General features: G+C 44.3%; 1 protein-coding gene across 1 annotated transcript in view; it reads left to right on the top strand.

Moving 5' to 3' along the window:
* The window catches only part of LOC119176733 (uncharacterized), a 64,684-nt gene that overhangs the window by 22,214 nt on the left and 17,247 nt on the right, over window positions 1-25,223 (top strand). The window contains exons 2-11 of the mRNA XM_075876373.1: window positions 14,849-16,887; window positions 16,982-17,060; window positions 17,645-17,778; window positions 17,953-18,052; window positions 18,527-18,628; window positions 19,076-19,285; window positions 20,848-20,935; window positions 22,781-22,986; window positions 23,072-23,156; window positions 23,504-23,696. Coding sequence (XP_075732488.1) covers window positions 14,882-16,887; window positions 16,982-17,060; window positions 17,645-17,778; window positions 17,953-18,052; window positions 18,527-18,628; window positions 19,076-19,285; window positions 20,848-20,935; window positions 22,781-22,986; window positions 23,072-23,156; window positions 23,504-23,696 — 3,203 coding nt within the window. The 5' untranslated portion in view covers window positions 14,849-14,881. The remainder of the gene's footprint in view (window positions 1-14,848; window positions 16,888-16,981; window positions 17,061-17,644; window positions 17,779-17,952; window positions 18,053-18,526; window positions 18,629-19,075; window positions 19,286-20,847; window positions 20,936-22,780; window positions 22,987-23,071; window positions 23,157-23,503; window positions 23,697-25,223) is intronic.

Below are 25,223 nucleotides of genomic sequence, written 5' to 3'. Positions count from 1 at the left end.
TTTTAGGGTAATTTTGCCTTAGAGTGCAGCGGTAATTTATCTCAGCATAATGCAAAAAAATACATAACGCAGGGAGTGTCCGCATATTTTTTTGTTCTCATTACCCTTTTGTGCAGTGTAATCAATTTGAGTTATTGTGACCATTGAATAAAACTGAAATGTCTTCATTTTGGCGTGACTGGGTGTCACTTCTTCCTGTCGAAACAGTAGATCATAAGCACTGCGCATGCTAAAGAACCTGCGTATGTGTGAAACAAACTAGGGACGCTGCAGATATATATATATATATATATATATATCAATGAGCGGAAGATTATATATATATAATATATATTATATATATATATAATCAATCAGCGGAAGATTCCACGAACGGCAAATAAAAATTCACAGAATAAGTGTCCTTGTAAAACCGAGGCAAAGTGAACGGTAGTACACTTAAACGTCACTATTTAGTGATGACTTCGGATTGGATTCGCTGGCGTTGACTTGAAGCGCACTCGTGAATGACTCGCTGGCGATTGCCTTAGCGATCAAGGGCCTATGAAAAGTAATTTGAGATCAAATTTCGCGTTAGTGTGCACAAAGTGACGTCACTTGTTTACTAGCTAGTGCGTCACATACACTATTTTGTTCCACCGGAAGTGTTACCTCCTCACAGAGTTGGCGCTAAGCCAGTGCCACCTAGAAGATTATCAGGCCTGCTCATTGCTGCCGTGACGTCACTCGTTTTGCCCGAGCGAGTGCGCGTACGGAAGTCTGACTTAATTGCCACAATTGTCTCCCATTAAAAGATAAAGCGTTAGCGGCAAGTTTTACATGCTTACCAGCTGTATTCTACCTTTTCATTTAAAAAAAGTCACTGGTTTAGGTAAAGTATTGCGCGTTAAAGCATTTGGAGAGGCACCTGTGAGCCATTTCTTCCACGAAAAAGTCAAAGATTGACGCTATCGAACGTGTGGTCGATCTATAAAAGCAAAATTTGATGGACCAACAAATTGACAAAATAAATACGGTGTAAATTTTATGAATTCTTTATTTACTCACACACACACACGCATACACACACTATCCAGAGCATGCAGAGAAACTGTTCCTAACTCATTTGCAAAGTTTCTGAAGTTTTGTCTCTTTCAAACATCTGTCTTCATAGACACGTAGTTATTGAGGAGAATGTGTGCTGCTGCGACAAGTATGTTATTCAGCCCAATATAAGGGTGAACACCGTTCGAAGAGAAAATAATTCACACACACAAAAAAACTTTTGCGACCGACGCAAGAAGCGGCGTTTCCACTTTTGCTTTGGCCTCTCTCGCAGTGGTGCGTAGTCGGTCATATAACTTAGGGCTTGGGAAAATTTAGTACTGGGTCTATGTTAAACCGTGTGGCCCCACGGGTGCTTCTACCACACTGCCGTTTTTCGGATCGGTGTATTTTTGGCTATGGTTCTTAATTATTCTAGATTGAAGTAGAGCTATTACACACCTGAAAACCAATTAAGAAAGCGCTTTACCCTAAGTGTCTACACGCCTCTAAATGCCAAAGAAACGTATTATACTAAGGTGCTGACCGCAATATTACTGCAAAAACGTGATATGAACAACGGCAAGAAAATACTATGCCCAAAACCGATGCATTAAGTGATGCAACATCATCTCTTCCATTTTTATCAACCAAGTGAATAGATGTAATATAAGTCCACGGCGCGAATCGCCAGTTGCAAAATGTTCACTGACCCTGAAGGAAAAACACCTGTGCTAAAAACGTTCTGCTACGTGCATTTTATTGTTAATTGCCAGCGCATACGCCAATAAGTCAGAAGTACGCATGGCACCTTTATGTTGGAGCAAGAACGAAACATGGTGGCGATGGGGAACGACTTAAAAATATGCAGTACGGACACACGTACCTTCGAATTACGAAGAAAACGGATGTCGACGTCAGCTTGACGAAATACACGCTCCCATTTTGTTCTTCGGTTGTCCTTGGGAAACAAGAACACTCGCAGCATTGGTCCCTTTGACGTAACAATTTGCCACGCAGCATCGCCCAACCATTCACATTTCCAGCCGTACAGATTGCGAATATTCAGTGCACAAAACGCATCACACATTCACGCTGCAGTTCACGGACACAGGTAAAGATGGTCTTCTACAGTCACCAACAAAAACACTAGCACGCCACAAAAACTTTCGTCGGCCTTGGCAATGCATGTCTGTCCAGCGATGAGAGCAAGCGTAGGCACGTCTGCGCAGCGAAACACACTGGACAAAACGGAGTGACGCCAGAGCCCGTGGCCGACACAGTAAGCAGGCCTGAAGTTATCTAGGTGGCGTTGGCTAAGTCCCATGAAAAGCTGATCAGCCATCATTTTTCCGAACGTATGGGCTTCTGTGGAGCCTCCGCTACCAGTCTCCATATACCTTGTAATTTAGTTAAGGTCACGCTCACTTTGCGACCGTGTGCTCAGATTTGGGTGCACGTTAAAGAACCCCAGGTGGTCGAAATTTCCGGAGCCCTCCACAACGGCGTCTCTCGCTATCATAAGGTGGTTTTGGGACGTTAAACCCCACATATCAATCAATCACTTTGCGAACGTTATAGATTATTCTGTAACATACGGCTGCTAGCGATAACGCTAGAATATTCGACGACACGTGTGTAAATGCCGCTGCGATTCACCGCTTGTCAATTGATCGACGGCCGACGCTGTTCGCTGCTATCAGCGCCCTGTGTTACTGTAATCTGACCTTCAGTTTCCGGGCCAAACGCTAGGCCGATCAAACAGTTTCATCTTAGCATAGAGTCTGCTCCCTTCGTCCCCGTTGCAACCTCATGACAATAAAGAGATAAGTCATTTTAAATAATTCTTTCAATCCATATTGATTCCCACCGGCATGTCTTCACCCCCTCCCCTTTTGTACTCCCATTTGCTACTTTGTACAAGTAACCTATCCCCTATCGGACCCCTAGGGTACTCGTACAAACAAATAACAATAAATAAATAAAAATAATATATACATAAATATTTTGTTGCTTTGCAATTGAGCTTAAGCCAAATGCTACTAGAAACCTTCTGTGGACACGATAAATACGTAAACTTATTTTTTTCTTTCCCTTTTAGAGAGCATTCTTTTTATTTGTCCCTACCACTCTCACGAGCGATTCTATAACACCTCCCCAAAACAATAATTCTGGATGAACACTTACTGGCAGGTGCAAATGAAAAATAACAAACTTCTGCATCGTGTACTGAACTCTCAATGAGCTTTGGTTTTGTATTTAGATGTTTATTATCTAAACGTCACTGGACGTAGTTTAATTACTCTCTGTACCTTTGCTATATTTCTTCTTCTTCTTTTTCTCTCTCTCTCTCTTATAATCTTACATGGTACGCCGCAGGATCAAGGCCTGTATAAGCAGAAAAATTTTCTCACTCTACTGAACTCCTCGCAAGGGTAGATGTCAGCCAATCGTGATATATTGAATGTACGAAGACCAGTTACGAGTTACGTAACCACTTACGTAACCTGTCGTTCGGGAAGGAATAAAACTGTTCGCGGACTGCAGAGTAGGAGCAGAAAAAACGGAAGGACAGAGAGGTTAGCCGGACCGCAGAGAAGCGGTGGTGCGCCACATAACGCTTTCACGCGAAAGGCAGTACATCGCGCAGACGGGCCATGGTCTCAACGGGAGGGTTACGAGAAAAATATTAACCTTGTAAAGAATAACAATAATGGATAACTCGCGATGCATTGCAGAGATTTGGGTTCACTCCCACCCCCCCTACCCCCTTTTTTTTGTTCAGAAAACTGACGTGTTATCAACAATGATGAACTAACCAACAGTTGAAACCACCAAAATTCCAAAATTGGGTTGCGCTTGCGTAAGCATGTTGCCCCTGTCCCTATCAGAAACATGACTGTATTTTTGAAACGTTCATTAGCGAGTAAATTGTTTCGCATATCTTGTGCAAAAACAGAATGATACAAAAAAAAAAAGAAACGCATTTCTCTGCGCACATCAGCGTGTTGGCATCACCACTGTAGATATTCGTGCTCCGGGTGTAATAAACCATTCTGTTGAAAGTTAGCTCACGTGTTGTGTCCTTTTTCTCGTCCTTGCGTTACGATGCGCTAAATATTGCTTCATTGCTCTAGCGAAGTTATAGGTGACTTGCTAATGGCGAAGGATGCTTATAATATTGCGAATTAAATAGCTGATACAAAATTGCAGTTTGACGTTCGAAAAAAAAAACTTCGTTCAAAGCTGAATTGAATCATCACATTTTGATCACTCCATTAAAGAATACTGTCAAGAAAGTAACGAAAGAAACGCTGTATGCCCAGTTACGGGAACCCTATAGCTGCAAAGCGAGCGGTGAATTATGGCACCACGTTACTTCACCACGCATTGTGTCCATGTACACATCAGAGTACCTTTTTATTGTGCTCTGAAATTCTTTTTTTCTTTTCCTTCTTTCTCTCTTTCTTTCACGTCCGATTGACAATCCTATAGTTTCAGTATGCCTTCCGGTGTTATTGCACTTGGCGCGAGCAAGGCGAAACACCGTCATTTGAGTGCCCAGTTTCTTTTTGTCTCTCTATCCGAATGAGTCAATCATTTTGAGCGGCCATTGAGCTCAGAATAGAGTGCTATGTGTATACATAACCTGCGGCGGCGAAACGTTCAAGCGTTGCCAATGTTACGAAAGCGATTTGTTTCTTCGCAGCTTTTTTAGTATACAATACCTTGTAAATGTTTGTTTGCAGCGGAGAAGTGAAGTTTACTCACGAGCAGAATGTAGCCGGTGTGTTAAGTGTGCAAAAATTTAGATGTTTCTTTTAAAAAAATATTTCGAAGAGAAAGTCCAACCGAAATGCGCACTTTTATGAGCCTGGGGACACGTAGATGTCCTTCAGCACCCACGGCTATAGTAATCAAGCTTAAATAAAGAATACATGGACAGAGCGTCAATAATAGCTATGCTATTCGTTTTTAGTACACTGTTACTTTCAGCCTATGAACACATACCAACTTGCCCACGTGGCAGTGTTGGTACAACTTGCTTCGTTTTCTTTTGTCACAATTAGTCAATATTTTATCTATAATTGTGCAAATGGGGTTTGTGTGCATAACGTAAAAAGAAACTGTAGCGGACATTTTAGGCAATATAGTGTTATCATCGGCCTGCCTGACTCGGCACCATTTGAACGCATAAGACGTTGCGGCTGAGCCTACCCTGATTTGTTCCGGGTCAGTGCACTCAGAGATGCGCCAAAAGCGGGGACAACACGGCTGCAGTAATTCAAATTTCGCAGTGCAGTCGTCTTCCCTCGTAGAACCCTTTGAACATGCCGGACCAGCTGAGGGCCTAAGAAGGGCTGTTTGCAGTCAAAATGGCTTAAAAAGGGGGGCCGTCCTGGCATTGCACTGGACAATAAGCCAAGCGTCTGGGATCCGCATTCGGGTGCATTTCTCACGTTCTTCGTGGTGCCTTCATTCCACCGTTTTCCACAAACCTTGGCCTGCCCAGTGCTGCACACTCATTACTGCAACGGACGACACAGTTGATCTGCACGTACGACCCAACGTCTTTGCGCTCTTCTGCTGAAATAAAAATATGAGGTGTTTAATGTTGGCACTAGCTGTACATACAAAAGCACAAACCATTAAGCATCAAAGTGAATTCAAATATTTTGCTAAGTATACTAATTATTTTTATTAACTATATAAATTCTTGGCCCATGCTAAATCCGAATGCAAGAACCTAGGAGAAGTGTGAAGTTATGCCTGTTAAGCTGAAATCCTCCAACTAGCACCGCTTTCAAGGTGTACTGCGATATTAAGCTGGCACTTTTTTTTTATTGCTTTAAAGCGGGCTTTTAATAGCTGTTGGCGCTGAGCCATTTGGTAGTGAATTTCGGGGACAGATCCTTTTACTTGAAGTATTTCTTTTAAATTGGCCTAACTTTACTAGTTGTCTCGATTTCGCAATTAGAAGAATCTAAATTGGCGTAAGTAAATAACATATCCGAGTTAATCAGTGAGCTTATCATTGAACATTTCCTTGCTGCTAACATCCATGCATACCTTATTTGTACGAATAGTCACTGCCTGCATGTCCCAGTTACTGTTTGTTTTCGAGGCATTCCACAAAAAAGAAAACCTGATATAAGCTATATCCAGATATAAGCTATATTCTTGGCTCTGCGTACCGGGCAAGTGTACTGACACGCCAAATCTCATGACATAACGTGATCCAAGTATTCAAACTCAAATACTCTTCCAGCATGACTGCAAATGTCCTCATTGGCTGTCTGGTGAACAAGAGACTCCGTAGGGGGGTGGGGAAGAAGACGCTTATGAATATTTGGCTGATGTATACGATCACGCCTATAGGCAATCATACTTTCAATATCATTGCATAACCGTACGTAGTGCATCAGATTCTAAATGAGACACTGTATATACAGCAACATGAAATGCTATGTGATGACAGCAGTAACGAGGCGAGACAGAAGGCTGTGAAAGACAAGCACTGCGTAATATGGCGCCCAAAACTTGCATCCTCACAATGAGTTCTTTCAAACCTGCACTGCATTTGAAAGCTTCTCATTTTTATACCGGGGGTAGATGCAAAAATAAAAAAAAGGACGAAGCAAGTTTTTTTGCGTTTTTTCCTGGAGCGGTGATAATAGCGCCTTCGCTGGAGACCAATACGGAAGACTGGAGTTCTAAGGTGAAACGGCGGAAGGAGGCGTGTTGTCTTTTGCCCTCTCTGCCCCGTTTCCAAGCTATACCTTACGAGCGAGGACAACGTCCGGTTCTCGAGCAGACAATTTATGGTGGCGTATGTGCAGCCAGAACGATTCACGTTGTACAACGCGGCAGAGGTATGCGCAGACGGCGGGATACACTTCCGGTAGACTACGACAGACGTCGCGTTAATCTACTCGTGGCCACGGCCAAGGTCAAACGGTACGGGGCTCGAGGCGACGTGCAGCCCTTGAGGGCGTCAGGCCAGGCTATATGTGCGTGTCTAGCGCAGAAAACGACCCCTTTCCCGAGGTGCCGACCCCACGAAGAAAACGACGTTGCTTAAGCAGTCGGCTGAGCATATATCGCAAACCTGTCCCGGGGTTTGTTCACACCGAGTTGCACGCCACTTTTGGCTATGTGTTGCATTCTGGGCGACACAACCACCGGACGAAGGAGGAATACACGCTCGCAGGCTCGTGCGATTCTTCACTCAGCATGGCGTTGCGCCAGCCGGCAAAACAACCGCGTGGGTCCCCGACGTCCGAAAATCTCGCCGGACATCCAAACCAGTTCTCTCGTACACAGGCTCTTTAATTTCGTTCTTTTCTGCTTGTTTTGATCTCCGGCGCCGCACTGGGCATCAGGGCTTGCTGGCGTTCGTGCGTTTACGCACTTAGTGCATCCGTCGGGCCTACTCTATACAAAGACTCGTTTCTCCTCGAGCTTCGGTTCCGAGCTGGATGAACTCTTTCCTAAGCCGCATCTCTCTTTCGTTTAATCCCTCCGGGCATCTTCATGTTCTTCTTCGCCTCCTCTTCTTTTCTTTTTCACCTTTCCACCTTGCTTGCTCCTCGGGCGAGGCAACAGAGCATTGACCCAGCATACCGGAACAGCACCACTAGGGCCACCTAGGACACCACCAGATAACAGGGGTGGTGCCCAGGAGCAGGGCGACTCAGAACACAGGAAGAGCGTCGAGCGCACCGGACGTGTCTCCTGGCCGGTAAGGACTTGCTCGTTCCTGGGCTCCACGCCCACGTTGCCTTCGCGAATTGCGGTGAAAAGCATCACCGTTGTTGTGTGCCACAAGAAAGTGATAGTTATACTTTGTGGTATTTGTCGAAGTGATCCCCTTGAAGATAATCAGTTTTTTTTTGGCTCTCACTCGTTGCGTTGATCGTGCTGTGCTGGTCATTGGGCAGCTTGAATCAGTCGCTGCGGCGAATGAAAGCCAAAACGCATGCATAATTCCTGAAAAACCTACCACGGATTGCTATCAGTGGCACTGCGCTATTGTCCATGAATATGTTACCCTGCTTGAGTATCTCATGATTACAAGCGGAACTGTCGCCACGTTATCGAATAACGCATTCATCTACATTCTTCATTGTTATTTCGTAAATATAACAGCTAATTCAGGAATGTAAGAGGCTGGACAAGTTAGGGGTATACTCAATAGCAGTCTCTGCGGGCTCTTCTAACAATTGGTGGTATGTGGTCGAGGCCATTTGCCCCAGCCTGGCAAGTAAAAGAACAAACTAAATACTTGAGATGGACATTTGTTCTTGCGTTAGAAATATCAGTTTTCCAAATGACAATGAGACTTGCATCCAGATTCACAGATATACGAGTTCCCTAGTTCACTTCAGCGTCATTGCACACGCCTCCTTTGGTGCAGATGACATACCTTCAAGTTGGGGACCTATTCACCTACGACGTGCAGGGTACGCTCATGTACTCGTCTACGTTATGGTCCTACTTTAGTATAAAAAGCTCTTGAGGCTAGAAAATATAGTATACAGCTTCAGAGCACGAGAAAATCCACATGTGCTCCTCTGCAGCATACGACGTCATGGCATGCACCTTCTAAACGCGCAACGCTGCCCGCTTACATTTGAAAACAATGTACTGGTGAATGGCTTCAGATTATGAATTCAGATACCAGTTTTGGCCAATATTTTGTGTCGTAACTCCAACAACCACCTTGGAGTAGCCTGTCAGGTGGAAAACCAGGCAAACCCCTGCAGCTCTACATTAAAACAATTCTCTCTTTCCAACATCCGTCAGCCGCAACAGCCGTGTTGCTTCCGCTTATAAACACAAACTTCGAACGATTTCCTATGACTGTTTTATTGAGAAGTTCACACAATGCAGAGGGGATTTACACAGTATACAATGAGCCACGAGCTTAAATTTAGACTTTCTCGCGACTCAACTGGTACATGTAGAAAGCTTTCGCCATGCTATGTATGGCTGTGGTTTTCATTAGCCTGCACACTTATAATAGTGTATGCTTAATCCTAATGTTGTGCTTGCGGCAAACGAAATGCGCAACACCGGGTAACGCCGAATAACGCAACTATTCTTTTCAACTGTGCTCATACCGTGGCCTTCTCTGGGCATAATAAATCTATGTACATTTCTGTTCATCGGCTTTTTTCGTTTCGTTGTGGGTGACTCATTCGGAAAATACCGAGCCTGAATATGCGTCTCAAAATGTTTCTTCATTTGTGTAATTCTCGCGCTTAAACGTGACACGTCGTTCTCTTTTCTTTTCAATGATTTTCCTTCGTTCCAATTCGCAAGGCTTTTTTTTTTTAATCTATACCAAAGAAGTTACGTTCCTTACTTCACCGTAGTCAACATACGAGCAAAAACAAAAGCAAGGCTCTCAGCCTGTCTACCTGGTTTTAAGCAAAATCTGGCACTCGTTCAAAAAAAAATCTGAAAGCAAATGCGAAGACAATAATACTTTATTCGGGCGATAAGGTGTATGAGGAATTGTTTTTGCATGATTGAAAAACAAGTACCCTACATGCGCATTCCGCTAGTGTTCGCAGTGATTAACCCTATGTAAACTCGTTTGTGAAACTTTCTCCCCGGCACGAGCAGCCATTATAGTGCACGTCGCTGGCGCAAGCTGATTGACAGGATTCTCGTACTCTGATTAAAATGCCCCGCGCGTCACGTGCAATACAATTTCATCTGATCCTACAGCTGCCTAAAGCCTCCTGTCTCACTAAATTGTTTTCATTTGTTTTTTTTTATTTGCTCATTTCGTGACCTCCAGCACTTCGTGGGTAATTTAGCGACTCCTGCTGAATGGCCCATGGAAAACAATCAGACAGATTGAGCCAGCTGCCCACATGCCTTTTCTTTCTCTACCATTTACCCGTCGAAGCGTCCTCGTCTTCAAGTTTCCGCTATAGCACATTTGAACTAGCTTGTCAAATTCACATTTTTGTCCTTATATGGAGAGCGTAATGAAGGTGTGAGGGCTCTGATCGAGATATATATTAATGACACGAAGATTTTTGATTCAGCCAGGTTTTCATGTAACAGAAGTCAACGTGAGGAAAGCGTCATTATGCTTTTATATGTGCCTTCTTGTGTGCAGGTGGCATATGCCTTCAATTTACGGACCTATTCACCTGTGATGTACATAATATGGTCAAGCAGAGATGCAAAACTCACGGACATTTTGAGCACTGTGAAAAAAAGCAGCTTTTTTTTGCACGTTTCTTTCCGAAATTTTGTAGAAAATGAAAAAAAAACAAATTTTTTTTTAGCATATAGCACTAGTTTATGGCCAAGTATCAAGAGCAATAACTTTCATTCTTGAAATAACATAAATGAAATGCTTTCTCTCTATTCACAAACGAATATGGTAGCTAACAGATTGAAGGAAGGCCACAAGCATCACCACAAATTCATTAGCTTTCTGTAAATGGGTGCGGCTGGAATTGTTACAGCAGTTAGAACAAAGAACCCAGAAATGTTTATTTCGCCGTGGCTTCGACTATGCTAACATTGATCAAGGTGGTAAAAGAATGAAGTTCAAACTCTTATTCAGTCAGTATCACTAGCTTCACCAGTAGCTTTTTTCATCATGTTAAGGTGTCGCATTGGGAAAAGCGTAGCTGCTGTTGCAGTGCTTATAGACAGCGAGTCCCCGTTTCCCGCCAATGGGCTCCCCGACCATGTAGTGTATCCACACGTCGAAAACCGGCCCAACCATTGCAGAATCTGCTTGAACATGGTTTTATGCGCAGACTTCCACCGCATGTCACAGAATTGAACGAGGGAAAGTCAAAACTGAACAACAGTGGGTACCAAAACATTAGGAACCGCTCCCAACATGACTACACCCGAACGACGAAGCTACGTCAAGCTAATCTGACGCTGGAGCTGACTTTATGGGATGTCGATGGCGAATCGACAGCTCCATTTCGGTGTTTTGGTATCATGTGCGACGTTTTGGTTTCACGTTCAACATTGAGTGTTGCATAAGCTTTATTTGTGTACGTTTCTTCCGGGGAATTAGGCCAGCTTTTTCAAGCGCGTTGAGAAAAAAAAAAACAGAAAAAGCTAGAGCTTTTTCCTAATACTTTATTGTTTTTTTCTTTCGCCCTTCGCATCTCTATGCTCAACTACTCGTCTACTTTATGGTTCTATATTGATCTAAAAAACCCTTAAGGCTCGAAAAGGTAGTATGCAGCTTTGGAGCATGAGAAAATCCCCACGCTCCCTTCCGAGGCATACGACGTCATGGCGTACAGCTTGTAAAGGTGCAATGCAGCCCATTTAGCTTTGACAGTAATGTACTGGAAAAGGGCTTCAAGTTATAATCCAGATAAATTTTTTTGCTAATATTTTGTGCAAGAACTCCAACATCTATGAACCTCAATAATCATGTTGCTTCCGCTGCCAGAAGTCAATGTTTAACGTCCAAACGACGGCAAACTGCAAGAACTTAGGCATGCTTGTGTGCTTATAGGTGAGGACCTCCCAGAGCAGCGCGAGAAAATTTAGAGATGACGCACTGAATGGTTCACAGATGAACTCTGAGTTAAGCACGGGTTATTACAAAAAAGTGAGCCTGCCCTCAACAAAAAGACCCTGTAATCGTTGGCTTGCAGGTTTAACATGGCACGTTCTAACTTTCCGTGTGCCTCTGGCGTTGTTCGTAGCGGTGGTAGTCTGTAGGAGAAAAAATAAAAACTAATACGAGTGTGTAATCGTGTAAGTTTATCATTCGTAGGTCGTAGCGCTAAGATCATTGCACTTGAGCATTTTCGAAAAGTAGCATATCGCGATTGACGAGGCCGCCCTCAGACAAGAGCAGGTGTGTTCGCGGAAGCACAGTCCCGCCTTATTGACGGTGCGAGTTGACTTTGGCTCAGCCCTATCTATACTTGTAGCTTCCAACGGGTTGTGTGGTAAGAAACAGCAACACGATAGCTATTATATTCTGTGTAATGTTGGACGTGCGCAATGCGGCACCACTAGAGGCAAAGAGTGCCCATACGAAGCCGCGGACGTGAACATCTGCACGTTGATAAGATTAACAGGAATCCATTCTGCATGCAAATCAACGTGATATATTTCAGTTTTGGCTCTTTCATCTTCCCGTCACTGAAGTATAAAACACGAAGCCCACGTCATATTGACCGTCGCCGTAGGAACCGTCGCCACGTGGACTTTGCGACCATGTGGTCATCTCTGCGCCGGTTCCTTGGAGGTCCGCCAAGTTTACTTTGTCGCCTGTGATAAGGCTGATTTAACAACGTCGTAAAAGTGACGTTCCAAAAGAGTCTGCATCTGCCAGAGGAATGGGGAATATTGCTTTAACAAGAGCGTATCGTAAAGCGAATCGTTTCGCTGCGTTCACGAAATTGTAGAAAAGGCGCAACTCAGCCCGCACAATAGTGATACGTATCTGCAATTCTGAAATCCTACTTCCTAATGTATTGTGTTCATTTATTTTCAATTATTTATCTTTCCATGAGCGCTAAAAAGTCACAAAGTCATGACGGGCTATACTTTAAATAGCAAATTGTAGTTTAGTACAAAAAAAGAGGAACATGAGGGATTTCGTTTAGACAAGTAACACCAAAGTTTATCAGGCAGTCAGTTGGTCATTCGCAAACCCAAACAAAACATTCACGATCCCAAACCAGCAGCACCACATGAGTCCACTGAAAACCAAATTAGCTTGCGATTGAGCAACGCCTGAACGTAGGGGAGAATACAAGAAAGGTGACGAACGCTGAATTGGAACATAAATAAATGATTGATGCGTACGCTGGAAGTAAAATAGGAAGCTTTTGCTACAATAATTGGTAGCAAGAGCATTTCCTAGGTAGAAATGGAACGCAAAAACTTTATTAAGCCTATTTCCAGAACCTTTCTTAGAATCGCTAAAGCATACCTGGAAGTTACAACAATGTGTAGTATGAACGACTGATGTTTAGACGCCTCAACATGCTGGCTCGTCACGACGTCTGGAACCTTTTGCCACACAAAGAAAGAAAGAAAGAAAGAAAGAAAAAGAAAAAAAGAAAGAAAGAAAGAAAGAAAGAAAGAAAGAAAGAAAGAAAGAAAGAAAGAAAGACATGGAAGGTGAAGCAAGGTGAAGCAAGGTGCTTTTATGAAGGCTGAGTGACCGGCAACATTCCTTTTCAAATTAACACCTCCATTGCAAATCAGTCAAGGTGTTTCCCTCTGCCGTTGCTTGCACATGTGCTTTGGTCATATACTTTGTATGTCAATCATTTCGCTCTGTACATTATTCCATGGTTCACTGCACAATAATCGAAGAATTATGATAAAAAGTCAGAGCTTTGCCGCAAAGGCGAAGCAATGAACGCGATAGCAATAAATTAACAGGTCACGCCAATAATGACAAGCAGATAGAAACGGGCTTCGCGTTTGTCACGCACAAATGACGCACGAAATGTATCTCGCAGGTACAGAGGAATGCAAATAAGCGTCTCAGTTGTTACTTGGTTGTGTCTGAAAAGCGCGCCCTTCTCGCAAACGGAGACTATGCAGCGAGTGCAGTGACCTTTGTGCACCCCGGTAACTACAACAAAATCGTTATGGTGAAAGCCCAAGGTGTACGATTCTCCTCACCACGAGATAAGGGCGCGCACGCGTGAGCGTCCACGCTCCTCATCTCTGCGGGGCAAAGTACGCGTGGGAGATGAGAGCGCGCGCCACCGCGTCCTGGCAATCTGGCGACGCGCGCCCATTGCACCATCTCACTGGAAGTGCTTTGAATACGATAGTTCCCCCGAGACGGACATCGGCAGCATTAAGTGGTAGTTATAAATAGCTTGCCGTTTCAACGTGTGAAAAAGGTGCTTCTTCATGGTTCAGTGGCTAACGCCTCGCACTCACAAGCAAGAAGTCAGACGTTCGATTCTGCACGCCGGAGTCTTCTACTGCGATAGCAATTATATGAACAGTCTCGGCTGGTTTCATGCCGTCACCGCCGCCGCCTCAATCATTCACCGTATGTGTATACGTATCTATATACATGAAAACCCAAGAAAGTCAAAAAGCCGCCCGCGCTCGGCGCCCAGCTCATCATGATGCACCGACGCGCGCTTATTTCCCACGCGTAGTTTGCCCAGCCAATAAGAGGGGGGATTTGCAGATGCTTGTGCGCGCGTGGTTATCCTTCAGTGGGGAGAATTGTGTGCGTTCAGCTTTCACCGGAACGATTGCGTTAGTTGCTGGGGCCACAAAGGTCACTTCGTCCCTATACACAGGCCCCGTTTGTGAAAAGAGAGCGCTTTTCGTTCACAGTGAAGTATAACAACTGGTACACTTGGTAATTTGCACTTATTTGTACTTGTGATTACGTTTCGTGCGTGGTTTTTTTAAACAGCGCGCTAAATGTCGAGCGGTAAACGTTGTTAGTTCGCTCTCGTTCTGTGTATGTTGTTTGCGTGCGTCATTTGTTTGTGAGTAGCACGCTGCACGTTTCGATCTGCTTGCCGTTCTCAGCGTTACATTCCAAGTTGTTGCCATCGCATTCATTACTTCGCCCTTGCGGTGAAACTGTGATATTTTTTTCTGGAATATCGTGCTTTCTTGCGTTTGCGTTTTCATATGTATGGATACGTATACATACACGGTAAATGGCGTCGACGCCGGTGGCAAAATTCAGCCAAGACTGTTCATATTATTGTTATCTCAATAATAATCATAAATGGCTAGGAGTAATCGCAAAACTAATATTTACGGGCTGGATATCAAATGAAATAAACGAATGACGCTTTCTGTTTTTTTTTACCAGGTAAACCCGGTCCTACAGTGTCAAGGAAACAAGATGAGAATCTTCAAGACCCTCCTTACTCTGGCCATGGTGGTGACGGTGCTATCGCTTCCGACGCTGCCGGCGCCACTGAAGCCGGAAGGATCACCAGACCAGCCAGTGCAGCCCGTTGTCCACACAAGTTCTGATGTCGCTGTCGAACCAAAATATTCTGGCGAATCAAAGCAAGGAGAACGTATAGAGGGTGTCCGGTCAGTGAGCAACGACCCGTCGCTGACGACCAAAAAACAGAGTGCAAGTGACGGATCTGCTGTTCAAGCTACGCACCACCTCGACACTCATGACACTTCCGGTAAGGACGCCGTGGTTCAGCTAAAGAAGGCTGTAAAGCTTCATAATGACGAAAGGCCCTCGTTAGAGAAAGACGAGACTAAAAGTGACACGAAGGACACTGTTTCACATGAAAAGCCTCACGGGGCTCCAGATGTCAAACTCGGCAGTGATTCCAGCACTGCCACTCTTTCAGAAGACAAACCACAAGAGCCTGCAAAGCCGTTGCAGAGAACAATAGAGGATGTTAGACATTTCGGAGCTGTGAATGACGCAGTTGATTTGCCTAAGGACGTCACCACCCTGTCTGAAGAGAGAAAGACTCGTGTACCCGCTACGCATAATGAACACAAAGCTACCGACAAGGTTGAATTGACGCCAGATGTACCAAACACTGAGCACACACCAGGACACCCAGAAGTCACAAATACAAATGCCCATGATACTAGGAAAGAAGAATACGCCGTTACCGACGATGGAAAAAAATCAAGCGAAGCTTCGGCTGCGACTCTACATGACGTCACTACAGCAAAAGCGGAAACAGATGGAGACCATCACGAAGAATACCACAAAATTAGCAAACGCGAGGACACTAAGCACGATTACGAAAAAGACAGTATAGCTGTTAGTAACTCTGGCAGTCCTAAAACTAAGGCATCCAAATCAGATGTATCAAAGCCCGCACACATCAAGATGGATGCGCACAAAGCTACGAAGCCACACATCAAAACTATACAGGAAACTACTGACGAAATGAAGCCTGTCGGCTTTAAGAGCTCCAGGGAAATAGCCAGCCCAGATGCCCCTGAAATAAAGGCTCAAGAAGTTGAAGCTGCCCAGCCCAAGCAGTCACCCGACACAGTCGAGACCGTCGTGAGTGAAGAGAACGAGGTTAGCCCATCGACACAAACGTCACCGGAAACCCCACCGGAAACCCCACCAGCCTCCACATCTGAGGCTGCCGTTCCAACATCCGACGCAGAAACTCCTCAGGACAAACCGGCAACGTCGACCACTGACACCGCCAAAAATGAAACAGCGGCTCCAACGGAAAGCGGTAGTGGCTTTAACCCTTTTGGACCGATTAGAACTGTCTTTCAGCCCATCATTAGCGTTGCAACCGCCGTAAGAGATCAGATACGACCAGTAATCGGAGCTGCTCTCTCACCTGTCTTAGGTCCCCTCAGTCCGGGAAAAGGTGGAGTGGCGCAAAACGAATCCTCAACTACGATCACGCAGCCATCAGAAGGCAGTGCGACGCCTCCAGCTAGCCCCACTAAATACGAAGAAGCACAGAACGAAACACAAACTGTTGTTCCGGCTGAAACAGCGTCAGTGACTACTGTTCAAGACAGCGTAGTTCTCGAGGCCAGAACTCACGAGACTGGTGCTGCGACGGACGGCAAAACAGCGACTTTACCAACTCAGGAGGCCAGCCGTAATGGATCCCAGACCCCATTGAGCCCGTTCCCGGTGCCTTTCGACCCGATTGGCGCGATCAACAGATTCACTAAACCGGCAGTGGACGCTGCTACCAATGTACGTGACCAAGTGCGGCCTATCTTCGAAGCCGCCGTGGCGCCCATCGTAGACGCGCTGAACCCGACCAAGGAAACGACAGACGCCAGCACAACGGCCGGTTCTGCTGATCCGCAGCTCCGGGCATCCGACGACATGGCCGAGAGCATGGCCGAAGAGCCAGCTGAGTTGAACAAGCGTCTCTACACCAAGTAAGGAAAATAAAGCGGAAAAAAGGAAGAGCACTTCTTTCTTGTGTATTGATAAAACATTTCCAGACGCTAACAGTGACATTTCGTTTGGCAGTTACAAGCTGTTTTCCGTTTACATCGGTAATGACACTGCAACCTTGGATGTCATCAGCGCACTGAGAGAAAGTCTGGAGGTGAGTTGTAACTGCTTGTGTACGGGTGAACAAGAACAAACAAACATATAGTATACATACACCGATGACGTCGATGGCTACGCCAAACGTCTCATCAATAAAGTGGCCGTGCGTGCCAGTCACGCCTGGTTAGAATGCATTCCACCTGACCTATACACTCGCCTTTTTTATTTGTGCTTTATCATCACACTCTTCTTTAGCGTCTGAATTTTCGTAAAAGAAAGCATGCTAACTTTTTTGCTATTACTATTCTAAAGACTGCTCTTTGGCATAAAATATGTAAATGACATTCTAAGAGCGCCTCAAAAGTAAACAAATAAGTTTAATTCATGCAAGAAATCTGGTAAGGATCGGTGGAGTGGTTCTTGTACCACCCTTGTAAGTCCGGAGAGCGGCCTGTGACCGGTCGCTCTGAGATGCCGAAAGAGGACTTGCTTCAGGCCCGGGCACAACCTCAAGAAGTGTGTCGAGTCTACTGCTGTGATAGAAGCACCACAAAAAGGGGCATGTGGTTCCGTACGCAGCGTGCTTTAGTTATCAAAGGAGCAAAGTTTATTCCGGATCAACACTCTGGCTTTTCGCAGGTTGACTTTTGGAATGAGCCCACACTGAATCGCAATGTGACCATCCTGATTCCTCCGGAGCTTGTCGAGAAAGTACAAAATATATTCAAGGACGCTGGCATAGAGTACCACATCCTCACGGACGACATACAACGGTACCACCTCTGGCATGCTGATTGAAAACAGACAAAGCGTGACTGCTACTTTTCATTTCTTTCATATAAGGATGCCACTGAAATAGGTGTACACAACTAAACAACGCGATAGCAATTCAACAAGGCACACATCACCCACCAAGATATCAACTTAACCGGAATTTTCTCTTCTAGGTGGATAGACAGAGAAGACGAAGAAAATCAACCTGGTCTTTTTTTAGAACAAAGAGACATAACACACTTCGCTTTTGACAAATACCACCGTGTTGAAGAGGTATGTCCAACGTATCGTCATCAAGCATTACATTGTTTGCACCGAATATGTTTTCGAAACAAGGGACAAGCCGACGTCCATTAGCTTTAATATATCTCGCAGCTTATAGTCGCGAAGTCGGCAGAGCGCAAGAGGGCACAAAGTGATGTTACCACGTATCGGTTACGAATTTCTCAGTGCTTTGAAGAAATAATAAAGTGACAAAAAAATCTGTCGGGCTATAAGGGGGTCAAGCACCTACGCTAGCCGACAACTTATTCCATGTACCAAAATTGAGCATTGATCTTGTTGGCTTCACAGAAGTTGAATACAGTGCAATCAGATAATCCAACTAGTATCGTTCATCAACCTCTTTTATCACTGCTTGCTTGAACTGAGGAGTTGCAGAGAGGAAAGGTGCCTACCCACGCCAAATAATTTACGTTCCCGATAAAAAAAAAAGACGCACACGTACAAAATATATTTTTCCTTTAGATAACAGGGTTCTTGGACATCTTGGGACAAAAGTACAGCCACATTGCCACAGTGAGAAACATCGGAATGACCCAGGAGGGAAGGCCGATCAAAGGAGTGATTGTAAGAATGCCTTTTGTACTGACATTTATAGATATGGTTCGGTATAGTTTTGCTGTACTTGTGCGACACATTTTTATTCTAAGTAACTGCGTCATCACTCATTAAACATGTAACGAATGACGTTTTCATGGTCCAGATACGGTACTGAAGAAATAAATGGTCTCTTCAAGACCAAAGTTGTATTTGCATGCAACACAACAGGCACCACCTTACTGCAGTGCCCACAGTATTATAATCAGTAGCCCGCATAGCTTATTTAACTTATTTGCTGGGATCCCATTTTTAGACTAAGAATATTTACAGCAGTCATACTGTTTAGTTATTTGTTGAAACCCTTGATTACATAATTATTAGCATGCAAAATAACGTAATAACTGCAGACGGTCAACCCCGTCGAGATGTTTGATTATGGCTGATTCACTATTTTTTTATGCTCTTCTCTGGCAGCTAAGCACCGGAAAAAACAGGCCGGCCCTTTGGTTCGATGGTGGCATCCACGCGCGCGAATGGGTTTCACCTGCGACTATGCTCTTCTTTCTGCACAAAATGACGACAGGATATGGTTCAGACAGCACCATCACGACCCTTTTGCAGACCTTCGACTTCTACATCTTTCCTCTCATTAATCCCGACGGATATGCCTATACTTTCACGTCGGTAAGGCCTCGTTGCTTACTCAATAATTTCACTTCCTTATGCCAGTTTCACTCACCTAGCATTCCACTCATTCGCTGTGACAGAAGAAGTGTTTGTAAATGTTCCTTGTGAAAGAACTTTTGGTTTTGGCAGCTGCAGCACCATACGTGATAATTATACCGTGAGCTCAAACATAACCCAACGCTGTGGAGTAAAATCACCTGTTCCTTATGTTTTTTTTTAGTTTTGTTGATACGAAGTGAATATCTGTTTACTAATTGTTGTTTTTTATATTGTAAGTCTTACAAATTTTCGTCACTTTGGCCACAATGCATTGCCAGTTAATTTTGTAGGTTCGTAAACGATGTGATACAGCAACATGAATTGATATAGGACATGATACTTGCAATTTTTAGTTTTCAGTACAAGTCAGGTGTGGGGTATTGAAAATATTTGCGACATCTTGAGCAACAACTGACGTAGCTTTCATCTCTCTCCTACCTCTCAGTAAACTATAGTGTTGCTATGAATCACTGTGAAGCTAGCTGAATGCAGGTTTGCCATGCACGTTGCGAAAGCAGGAAGTGTATAGCCCTCGATAAAACCTTTGTATACAGCTATCTTGTCGATTGGAGTATTGCAGATCAGAGTCAAGAGCATAGTTTTTGTCAATCTCTGGGGCTTCAAAGCCACGGAAAAAAAACAGAGCCACCACTTTGAGTCCCAGACCCAGTAAGAAACCCAGGATCAGTCATGCATGCAACGCCGTGCTCATTCACCAGTGATGACATTAATTGAGAAACAAGAATTTTCATAGAACAGGGCGTTTTAAACTCGCATCAGCTGCCTGGCCACAGTCACGAAATTTAGTCCCGCAAATGGCCCCGGGACAGTGAAAAACGAAAAGTGAGCGCGAGTGTGTGTGGTCGGAATTCCAGAAACATAGCCATAGCGATCTCCTCGATGACTGAAATCTGGACGCCGACCCTGTAGTATTGAGCCATTATTCTGCGGTTGGGTTTCAACAGGACGTGCCTTACGGGGCAACACATCTTAAGACAAGTCACGTCTGTGTAGCTTATCCGAACAAAGCGTTATTAATGACGATAGCCGAAGATATAATTCGAGCACCACTTAGCAATGTCACAAACAGTCACAAAGTAATAAACAAAAATAAGGGGCGAAGAGTGTATGTGCCAGTGTATGTGCCAGCGGGCAACTAGCGAAGGGTTGGCGGGCCACGTGTTCGAGATCCCTGTCACAGGAGGTCCGTGCATCCACCCAAAAGTGCACATACAAGAGCAAACATAAATACCATAAGGTAGTGACGAGAACGTAAAGGACATTCTGAAAAGAACGAGTACATTCAGGTAAACGGTTACACCTGCAGGTCAAGTGAATTCATAGTTGCCGTGCACGAAAGCTTGCGGGTTGCTTTTGGTGCATTTTGTCACTCGCGCCTGCATGCGCATGAGTTATCGATGCGTGGGCGGAATTATTGGTATTCACTCTTATGCACATCACTTATGCCTGGCCATACATTTCTTGTTATTATTCAAGTTCGTTTTGCCACGTGTTTTCAGGATCGCCTTTGGAGAAAAAACAGGTCTGGTGGTAAGCGAGGATGCAGAGGCGTCGATCCCAACAGGAATTTCGACGCAGCTTTCGGCGGTGAGTGGCGATACCTTGCATGACTGATACTTGTAGTTAAAGCCCATCGGTGCGCCAGTCACACGTCTCTAAAATGACATCGCATTAACTCCATTTCACCGTGCACGCTGATAACGTTATACGCTAGACGGGAAATTGTTTTAGCCAACGTTACATTTGTGCACCTCATATCAAGCAATCAATTAATAATCAATATGTTTCAAAATATCACTGACTTTTTTATGCGTTCACCTAAGACGGCTTGACAGCGAAGACGAAAGCCGTCCTTTTCCTCTCAGTCAGTGTGTTGACCCCCCCTCCCCCCCCCCCCCCACATTCGAAAACTTATTGCAGCTAACGTGGTTTCGCACTGTCTCTAAGACCAGAGGTATTTAAAACTGTTTGAATTTCACCTGGTTTTGCACTTCTTCCGTGATCGGCTCACCTTTGAGTAAGCAACGGTGTCTTGTGATGGTGTCATTACGTGACAACGTGACATGTGACGTCGTAGTGACGGCATGATGTCGCAAGTTTGTCGATGTGTGAAGTCACCACGTGACGATGATTTTTGCATCGCTCGTGTTGAAACCGACACCGCTGGACGCCCACGCTGACGGTCATTTTTAATTTTCGCGTTTGAGGAGGCATTTGAAACTTCTACCCTAAAATATGTTGTACAATGTAAAAAAAAAAACAAGGATATGCGCGCAAGAACATTTCTGTGAGCAGCGGCAGTATGCTCACTAATCGCCTTCCATTAGGTTCCTATATATAAGTTACTTTATTTATTGTGGTAACAATTATATGGATACTCGATTATTTACCGTCACCGGGAGGCTCCAAAGTCTAAATTGATAACATCCTCCAAATTATTGCATGTTCTAGCCGCGGGTGAAAGCGTGCGAGCACGGGGTGGGGAATGCGGTTGAAGCAATGATCAAACGAGGCCCCCCATCTACATCACTCTCGGAGGGTGCATGCGATAACATCCCTCCTCCTCTCGCGTGTTACGCCTGCTTTCGAATACTGCTGATGCAGAGAGGAAGCACCCCGCCCGTCTTAAATGGCTGTCATGGGACGCAGGTTGGGAGGGAGGTGGTATCGCTCGAAAAGCAATTATTAGCCTTGATTTTAAGGGCGCAGACGCAATCGCTGGTGCTCCCGATAATTCGGCACACGTCAGCGGGTGGTTCGTACCTGCTTCGCCCTCAGTGCCAGGAGACGGTGTGAAAAGTGGTGTTGCTCTCCGTGGAGCTGCCGTATTCTTTTACACCAGCGTTCGGTAGAGACGCGTGATCGGATCCAAAATAGTTAGGCTGGTAGCTACCAGCCTTACTTCGCATAACATTAGAATGGCGAGAGGGAAAGCTCTTTAATAAAAATAACGAAGAATTCTGCCGTCGTATATAAAGGCGCTGACGTATGCCACTCATACAGGAATAGGGGCTTAAGGACACAAATGCTCGAGGGCAGGAAAAGAGAAAGGGGAAAACAGAAATTATCATGATCGTGGTAAGCACATGTCTCATCGTAATGGTAATGATGATGTATGTTAAGTTAATCACTTAGGTTAATATCCTCAAATAATCTGAGCAGAAACATTAAGTTCTGACGTTTCTGAAAAGGAGAAGACAGGTCTAAGCATATTCTCTGTATAACATAACAATTCGTTGTGGTTGCACTGATTACTTCGTTCTTGAGGAGAAAGTGTGATTTTTTTAAACCAAAGTCTTTGTGTGTTGTTTCTCGTTGTTCCTAGCAAAATATGCCATTTCGAGGAACTGCGGCTTTTTATTTGCCTTCTTGTTTGCTCTGTGCATTTCTAGTCATGTCCGTTTCACTCCTCTCTGTGTGGCGTTTTTCTAGGCGCTGGCACAAGCGGCCACCCGTGCTCAGATATCTATCGGGGTGCGCGAGCGTTCTCTGAGGCTGAAAGCCGTGCCATACGTGACGCCATTCTCGCGCTTGGATCCCGAGTCAAAGGGTATGTCTCCGTTCACTCGTACAGCCAGCTTGTCATGGTGCCGTACGGGCACGGCCGGGCCACTTATACCAAGGATTACGCCGACCAGGTAATGCAAACTGCTTCTTTTTTGTCTATTCTGCCTATTCTGAACACACAAAAAGATAATGTGATTTATTTTGTTTTTGTTATAGATAGCAGCAGCGCGGGCAGTCTCCAGAGCCATACAGAGCCGTTCTGGCGTTTACTATCAAGTTGGAACCATTTCAAGCCTTCTAGGTGAGAACACAAGAGCATTTTAAATGTTGAGCTGCAACGAAAACGTGTACAAGAAGGTATTTTCATGAAACCAGAGATTTGTAACCATCTGCTTTCTTGAAGTCCAAGAGGTGACACTCTCACATCTCCGCGGTTGATGGCGACATACAGCTGGAATAAAAAGCAGCAGTTGAGAAATTCCTCAAAGCTAAATTTGATGCAGTTTGAAATGTCATGTGTTCGATATATTTACCGTTCTTGGTTCCCACCCACCCTCTTTCTTTTTTTGTGCGTATCACGTGACCTGTATTTCTGTTTCAATTTTTATGCGCTGGCGTTGATTTACTTTCGACCGTTTTCCTTTTCAGGTCCTGCGGCTGGGTCGTCTAGCGATTGGGCCTACGACGGGGCAAAAATCAAGTATTGTATAGGCGTCGAATTAAGGGACAAAGGACGCTACGGATTCTTGTTGCCGAATTTTCTCATTGTGCCAACAGCGGATGAAGCATTGGAGGGTTTTAAAGCTCTCGCAAAGTTCATAGCTAGAAGAGAGCTCAACAAGTTCATTCACTGAGCGGTAACAACGAACGCTAGCTTCTCGATGATACACCAGCTACACGTTGATCGCCGGGTTGCAAAAAAATTGTAAAAAAATTAACGTCCCTGTCAATTCCCGGCGGCCCACTCAACCTTGGAACATTAATTGCTGCGGCTGTGATTTCATAGTGCCGCATTCTTTTACCGAATTGTTCTGGGACTGTTCGATTGATTTAGTAGTGCTGGGACGGGTAAATTAGCGTGTTGATCGAAGTTATATATTTCTTTATCAATATTTTAGCTGATATGATAAAGTAATTTCATGAAGGTCAAGATTGCATTCTCGAGAGTATCTGAGCACGGTGTTGTGGCATATCAAGGTGTCGAATCAGTTGGCTTTCCATTGTCAAAAGAAGGAAGGTCACAGTTTGCAGTACACGCACCTAACATTGTATGATGCCGCAAGCCTTGCCTGTTGGAGGGCCGTTTCGGGGGGGTGAGCATGCGTTTTGTGCACAGCATTACCTGAAACGGTTGTAAACGACACCAAGCTGGGCATTTTTGGTCCATTTATTTAAACGCCTGTTGGCGAGAAGAACTTCTAGAGCGGAACTACCTAGTTTTGTCATAAATTCAATGTTATCTACTTAAACACACAACTGATAATCTTTCAAGCTCTCCTGAATGAGTAGATGGAACGTGCTACTTAATAGGTGTCATTGAAATACGATATATTCAAAGGGGATCTCCCAGTTATAGGGAGATGTGCGAGAGTTCACATGAGAGCCGAATTCACAAAACTTCTCTTTCGTAACAGCATTTACCCATTGGTCACCTTGCTTCGCTAATGGTATGCCCCTCACCGTGATTGAAGGAAATCTTTTTAGGAAATTATTTAGCATTAGACCTTTTTGGGAATACAAGACCAAATCGTCCTGTAAATCGTCCTGTGTGTTCCTCTGTACTCGGATATGATAAGAACATGTCATGCACTGTGAAACCTTTTATTTATTTGTCTTTTTTCGATACTGCGTTTTCATAACTATTCTACGTGTAGCATATAGTTTTGTTATCGCTAAGAAGAGACATTGCTTCCACAGTTTAGGGCAACTCACATTAGAGATGTCAGGCAGAAAACTTTCCTGTAATTTTCTGCGCACAAAATGAAAATAAAGCATCTCCTGTAATTGCGTGTTTTTTGTGTTGCAATGAGCGAAATTCACGAGTTGGATCCCGGCCCCGCGGCGGTAACATTTCATTGGAGGCGAAATGCCAGAGGCCCGTGTGCAGTGCTGCTTCAGTGTACGTTAAGGGACACCATCGGTGGTCTGAATTTCCGGAGCCCTCCTCCATGGCGTCCCTCAGAATCGTGGCGTAATTTTGGGATGTAAAACCTGAAATAATAATATTATTATCATTATTGATTTATTATAATAAAATTGATTTAATATTCTTATTATTATTATTATTATTATTATTATTATTATTATTATTATTATTATTATTATTATTATTATTATTATTATTATTATTATTATTATTATTATTAAT

The sequence above is a fragment of the Rhipicephalus microplus genome, chromosome X (genome assembly GCF_043290135.1).
Source record: "Rhipicephalus microplus isolate Deutch F79 chromosome X, USDA_Rmic, whole genome shotgun sequence".
Lineage (NCBI taxonomy): Eukaryota > Metazoa > Arthropoda > Arachnida > Ixodida > Ixodidae > Rhipicephalus > Rhipicephalus microplus.
The sequence above is the reverse complement of the archived record's forward strand: the minus strand, read 5'-3'. Positions and strand labels throughout refer to the sequence as shown.